This window comes from Vicia villosa, unplaced genomic scaffold (assembly GCF_029867415.1).
Source record: "Vicia villosa cultivar HV-30 ecotype Madison, WI unplaced genomic scaffold, Vvil1.0 ctg.002837F_1_1, whole genome shotgun sequence".
In the NCBI taxonomy this organism is placed as follows: Eukaryota; Viridiplantae; Streptophyta; class Magnoliopsida; order Fabales; family Fabaceae; genus Vicia; species Vicia villosa.
Window position 1 is genome coordinate 105996 of NW_026706045.1, and position 7238 is coordinate 113233.

The following is a 7238-nucleotide window of genomic DNA, read 5'->3' on the forward strand; positions in this document are numbered from 1 at the left end:
AGCTCCCCGCGAGCATCTACTTGCCGAGGACCCTGCTCCGCGCAGGGGTCCTTCACACCCAATCCTCTGAATACTACGGAGTCCACGTGGCCCCTATAAGACCGCGTCTCCCTTGGATTCCGGAGCGGTTAACTAGGACAGAGGGCATCACGCACCTCCGATATTTCCGCCTAGGAAACCTGGCAGTCTCCTAGTTGGGCCTGGAAATCCAGTCCACTAGCGTGATCATGGCTCAGCGCTGGGGGCTATAAATACCCTCTCTCAGTAGAGGGTCAGGTATTCACTTCCTTCTAACCTTTAGCTAGTACTTGCACTCCTTTGCTCGTCTTCTTACTTTGGCATCGGAGTACCTTGCAGGTACACCCCCCTCCTTCTTCCTAGAAGATCCAATCCGAGCAGCCTACGACGATTCTCCTGATCAGGTACGATCAGTGGCGCCGTCTGTGGGAAACTTGCTTCCCCGTCTTTAGTAAAACAAAGATCAAAGCTAATCCTTTTTCAATCGTCATGGCTGACAACAACATCCCAAGTGCTGATCCCTTCCTCCTGCAACACCTGATCGAAGAGTCCACCCGTGACGGGGCGAATCGTCGTCGACAGGTGGGAAATCGGCATACCCTCATCGGGCAAAGAAGGCCCGGGCATGAAGCCTCACCACCCAGGAGGCAGCAGATCCATAGCATCCAGCAGCTGCAGGGCCTCCAACAGGTTCAGAACGTTGACCAAGTCCCTCCCGAAGGACACGTTCAGAACGAGGAGGACGGGCAGCAACGAACTCACAATGGGCCAGAACATGCCCAGAATGTGAATGAGGCCGACACCAGAGACGGGCAGCCTGCTTCCTCATTCACCCACACCTCCGAAAGGCGGAGAGCCCGTCACGGAGAAGAAGAGGAGCCGCTCAACATTCTCGAGGACGCTGACCCCATCACCGTCCGTTTGCTCAAAGAAATACAACTAACAAACAGCCTCCTCCGAATTCAGAACGACCGAATTCACGAGCTGGAAAGACAGCGACGACGTCGCTCCCCTCCGAGGAAGCACTACAGGTCACGCTCCTATTCCTCCTCGCGCTCACCGCCAAGGAGGTACCGCCGGCGTTCCCCATCCTCTTCAAGGTCTCCACCAAGAAGATATCGTCGCCGGAGGACACGTTCCCGTTCTCCGCCAAGAAAGAGCAAGAAGAACCAGAGGCCAGAAGCCAATGAAGCGAGAAGCCCCTCCCCCGAACAGGATCATCGGGGCCCTTCCAAAGCTGCACCGAAACCTGGCGAACGTCCCCCTCGGGACAACCGTACCAGTTCGGACGATAACCAAGGAAAACCCCGGCGAAACAGACACTACACTTCACCGGGACCAAGCGACGAGGAGGACTTCCGCAGCCCCTTGTCCGGCAGTATCCGAAGAGCCCACCTCCCTCGGGGGATGGAAAAACCGCCAGTATTAGACCAATACGACGGGACCACTGACCCCGACGACCATATTCGGAGCATCGAAGCGGTCATGGACTATCACGTCAACAGAGGCTCGATCAAGTGCCGCATTTTCCCGACCACCCTCAGGAAGGGAGCGATGAATTGGTACAGGAACCTCCCTCCGAACTCCATCCATTCCTGGACCGAGCTCAAAGAACTCTTCTTGAGCCACTTCACAGCCTCCCGACGACAACCGAAATCGGAAGCCAATCTCGAGGCCGTGATACAAGGACCCAACGAACCTCTTCGGGATTACCTTGAAAGAATCAACAAGGAGGCCGTCCAAGTGCAGACGGCCGACTACATGAAGAGATACATCTTGGAGCGAGGACTACTCCCCGGCAGTGACTTCAAGAAGGCCATTAAGATTGAGAAGGTGCACTCGATGAATGCCCTCCTCCGCAAAGCAAAGGCATTCATCGACTTTGAAGAAGGCGAGGCAGCCGCGATCAAAGCCTCGAGGGGCAGTGATTTTGCTCGCAGCTCAAACCTCGAGGATCCAGGATCACGCCGAGGACAGGACAAAGGGAGGAACGACAGGTCCCGAGATGCCAAAGAGCGCCGAGGACCGGCAGGACGGTTCAACGACTACACTCCTTTGAACGCCTCGCGGGAGAAAATCCTGGCCGACTGCCAGAACACCCAGTTCAAGAACTCCAGCATCAGGCCCCCGAAGTCAAAACCTACAAGACCGGGGACAGACAAATCCAAATACTGCAAATACCACAAGAGTCACGGGCATCTGACCGACGAATGCATACATCTCAAAGATGCAATAGAGACCCTGATCAAAGAGGGACTCCTATCAAAGTACACGAAGAAGAGAGAACCCTCCCGAAGAGATGTCCCTCAGAACTCTGACGAGGGGAACTCACCAGATAGCAGACCGCTTCAAGTCCCACTGTCCGTAACCCGACCGGAAGACTTCATCCCTTCAGTCGGCGTGACGGCCGCCCTTAGCACCTGGGAACATTTCCCCACCGCAATGGTCATCTCCAACGGCGGGGACCCCGACTCTCTCACCGTCAGTTCAGTCAAGAGAAAGTTCGACGAGCTACTCAGCGCCAACGCCGATCTCGGCCCTACTCTGCGAAAATTCCGAGGAAAGTCTGAACCAATCACTTTCTACCTCGAGGAACTGCCCGGCGGAGCTCCAAACGCCACCATTCCCCTCCTCGTCCGAGCAAGAATGGCAAACTTCGATGTTCGACGGGTCCTGGTCGATGAAGGTAGTTCGGTCGACATCATGTACTCTCACCTCTTCCGAATGCTTCAGCTGGACGACTCGCACCTCATTCCCTATATGGGTTCCGACCTCCAGGGTTTCAACGGAGCCACCACCAAACCGTGGGGCTACGTCGAGCTGACTGTCACCTTCGGGGAAGGGGAAGCGTCCAGACAAGTCAAAACCAGGTTTTTGGTGATCGACTGCAAAACATTGTACAACTGCATCATCGGACGCCTAACACTGGCCGAGCTAACCGCCGTGCCCTCCACGGTCCATCTGAAGATGAAGTTCTACACGAGGACAGGGAAAGTGGCCACCATCAACGCCAACATTGAAGTTGCGAGGAGGATCTTCGACGCCTCCGTCAAAGGACTAGAGCTGATCGCCCCTCCGACCAGCTCCAACAAAAAACCAAGGGCCGAAGACAAGCATCCTCGGGAAGATCAGCATCCAACGGCCAACGTCAGCTCAGTCAACCTCGATGCAAGGTTTACACAAGAAGAACTGAAGACCGGGGAAGAGACACAATCAAAGGCTCCTCATCCCGCCCGGCCTGTCCCCGACGGAGATTTCGAGCTGATCCCCCTGGGGGACAACCCCGACAGAGCAGTGAAGATCGGCAAAGGCATCCCTGACCTGCCGAGGAAGCAACTCGTAGCCTGCCTTCGAGCCAATGCCGATCTGTTCGCCTGGAGCCCCGCAGAGATGCCCGGACTCGACCCTGAGGTCGCCTGCCACCACCTCTCCATCAATCCGACCGCCAAGGCCGTAGTACAACGTAGGCGTCGGCAGTCTCCCGAGAAAGCGGAGGCTGCCGAGAAAGCTGTAAAAGACCTCCTAGAGGCAAATTTTATTTCCGAGGCCAAGTATTCAACTTGGCTCTCAAACGTTGTACTTGTTAAAAAATCTAATGGAAAATGGAGAATGTGTGTTGATTATACTGATGTTAACCGGGCATGTCCAAAAGACGCCTATCCTTTACCTAATATTGATAGACTGGTCGACAACTCGGCCGGCTATAAACTGTTGTCTTTCATGGACGCTTATTCAGGTTACAACCAGATTCCCATGGCGAGATGCGACAAGCAGTGCACGGCTTTCATGACCGAATCGGGCAATTATTACTACAACGTAATGCCCTTCGGACTCAAGAACGCCGGGGCAACATACCAGCGGATGATGAACAAGGTCTTCCGAGGAGAAATCGGCGACACGCTCGAGGTGTATATGGACGACATGATCGTCAAATCTCGAGAAGACTCCGACCACACGATACATCTCGAGCGGGTCTTCGAGCAGGCCAGGTCCTGCAGGATGCGCTTCAATCCGGAGAACTGTACCTTCGGAGTACGGGCAGGCAAATTCCTCGGCTTCTACTTAACAGAATGCTCACGGCGAGGAATAGAAGCCAACCCTGATAAGTGCCGAGCATTCTCGGACCTCCCTACCCCCACCAATAAAAAATCCATCCAAGTACTAAACGGAATGCTCACGGCATTATCCCGCTTCGTCGCGAAATCCGCCCAGCATGCACTTCCATTCTTTAAGCTTCTTCGGAAGGAAGCAGGTTTCGAGTGGTCCGAGGAATGCGAACAAGCATTATCCCACCTCAAACAAGTGCTCTCCAAACCCCCGGTGCTATCCCGACCAGACAGCAACGAAGTTCTCTATCTCTACTTGGCCGTTTCAGGCGAGGCGGCCAGCGCAGCCCTGATCCGAGAAACGGAAGACGGGCAGAAGCCAGTGTACTTCACGAGCAAAGCCCTACAAGGGCCCGAGGTGCGCTATCAACAGATAGAAAAAATCGCACTGGCCCTCATAACGGCCGCCAGGAGACCGAGGTACTACTTCCTCGCCCACACTATCATCGTCCGGACAGACCAACCGATCAAGCAACTTCTCAGCCGACCAGACATGGCCGGGAGAATGCTGAGATGGTCCCTCGAACTGTCCGAGTTCGACATACAATACGAGGGCAGGAAAGCGTTAAAAGCCCAAGCACTCGCCGACTTCGTGGCCGAGATGACGACGATCTCCAACTCCCCAACACCCACCGAGAATAAGTGGACCATCTATGTCGATGGCGCCTCGAGCCACGCGAGCAGCGGAGCCGGTATCATCTTGGAGAACGACGAGGGGCTCGTCATCGAAGTATCCTTAGTCCTATCCTTCACCACATCGAACAACCAGGCCGAGTACGAAGCCCTCCTAGCGGGCCTACGCCTCGCCGAGGACGTGGGCGCTCGGGAAGTCATGATTTATACCGACTCTCAACTGGACGCGTCCCAAGTTAGCGGCGATTACCAGGCCAAAAACGACACACTAGCCGAGTATCTATCGCTCGTCAAAGAAAAAATGAAAGGATTCACAAAGGCAGACGTCGCACACATCCCTCGGGAACATAAATCGCGGGCCGACCTTTTATCCAAGCTTGCGAGCACGAGAAAGAAAGGAGGGAACAAGTCGGTGATACAAGAAATCCTGTCCGATCCGAGCATAGGCAAAAACACGCAAGCCCTACAAGTGTTCGCCATCGGAGACGACCATTGCTGGATGACTCTGGTGTACAACTACCTCACGAACGGCGAGCTCCCCGACGACCCGAAGGAAGCCTCAGCCATTAAGAGGAGAGCCTGCTCGTACACAGTCATCGAAAATAAACTCTATCGACGAGGCTTCTCCGTCCCCCTCCTTAAATGCATCGACGGCTCGCAAGCACTGGAAGTACTACAAGAGCTTCACGAAGGGATCAACGGCCAGCATCTCGGCGGCCGGTCGCTGGCGAGGAAAGCCCTCAGAGCCGGTTACTATTGGCCGACCATGCAGCAGGACGCCAAAGAGCATGTTCAGAAATGCGACAGATGTTAGCGGCATGCCGACATGCATCTAGCTCCCCCCAACGAGCTTAAGTCCCTCTCCTCTCATTGGCCTTTCTCCACCTGGGGAATGGACCTCCTCGGCCCTTTCCCGGTCGGATCATACCAGAATAAGTACTTGGTGGTCGCCGTGGATTACTTCACGAAATGGATAGAGGCCGAACCTCTCGCCAAGATCACGTCTCAAAACGTGCTCCGCTTCTACAAACGAAACATACTCGCTCGGTTCGGGGTACCACAGGCTATAATCACCGACAATGGCACCCAATTCACTGACAGGAAGTTCCAAGAATTCGTGACCAAGCTCGGCACAAAACAACACTTCACCTCGGTCGAACACCCTCAAACGAACGGGCAGGCAGAGGCAGCCAACCGACTCATCCTCCGAGGACTGAAAAGGAGGCTCGGCGAAGCTAAAAAAGCTTGGGTCGAAGAACTGCATAGTGTACTTTGGGCGTATAGAACGACGCCCCATTCGAGCACAGGCGAGACTCCTTTCAGATTAACCTACGGCACCGAAGCCGTAATCCCCGTGGAAATCCGAGAACCCTCTCGGCGCACCGAATCCCCCCTCGAGGAAGAACTTAACGACGAGGCCATGAGGGAAGAGCTCGATATGGTAGAGGAGATCCGAGCAGGATCCTCTCTCCGAGAAGCTAAACTAAAACAGCAAATAGCTCTTCGCCATAACGCCAAAGTTATAAAGCGCGAATTTGAAATCGGCGCCCTAGTGCTCCGCAGAAACATGAAAGACTCGCGCGAGGGCAAACTAGCCCCGAACTGGGAAGGCCCATACCGAGTTTATGACAAAACCGAGAATGGCGCCTACTACCTCGAGAATCTTCTCGGCGAAAAACTTGTTCGACCCTGGAACGCTGAAAAACTCAGACGTTATTACAGTTAAACATAAACTAAAACGCCCGGCACCTGGCCCGAACACAGGTAACAGACGGGCACGGATCCACGTCGTCGGTACGGACATGAGTATTCCACGACAACAACTGTCGATCCCCCTCGTCAAATGGACGGACCGACCCCTCGGCGGATTCTACACCTAGACCCTCCGTGGAAGTACCTGCATGGCAGAACCCCAGCTCGCGATGGGATCGTTCACGCCGCGAACGCTTGGCCCCAACCGTGGTCTCGCGCTCGCTAATAGCGCACACCTGCTCTGCGCCCCCGGATCGTTCCCTACACCTCCGGGCAACCAACCAAGGCCGAGCACAGTTCAATTGTTATCAATTATATTCCAAGTATTAGAATATACCCCCGGGATATCCAAGCATAACCAGCAGCCCTCAATTATTCTAAATATTATGGCAGCTCTCCGGTATGCTCGACTGCGGCATACTGCTATCGAAACAACCAAGTGTTGGAGCAAGTCCCCGGAGAACTCGAGCACAACCGAAAGCCATAAAATATTCTAAGTATAAAACATACAATCGGAATAGACGATCATATTCAAAACGCTGTAAAATATTCTAAGTATGGACTATATCCTCGGAGCATACGAGCATAGCCTACAATCAAAGACGCTATACGGACATGCAGCAAAAACAATTTAAAGCACACAATGCTGAAACAAACATGGAAAAAATTGACAGACATTAACTGCCGACCAAATTGGCCGACAATGTTCTAATATTACAACAAAAGACG

General features: G+C 54.0%; 1 protein-coding gene across 1 annotated transcript; it reads left to right on the top strand.

Moving 5' to 3' along the window:
• The first annotated feature begins 507 nt into the window (after window positions 1-507).
• Window positions 508-7006, top strand: LOC131639890 (uncharacterized). The gene is made up of 2 exons (XM_058910332.1): window positions 508-1396; window positions 6903-7006. The coding sequence occupies exons 1-2, from the start codon at window positions 508-510 to the stop codon at window positions 7004-7006; spliced, it is 993 nt and encodes a 330-aa protein (XP_058766315.1).
• Window positions 7007-7238: the final 232 nt, after the last annotated feature.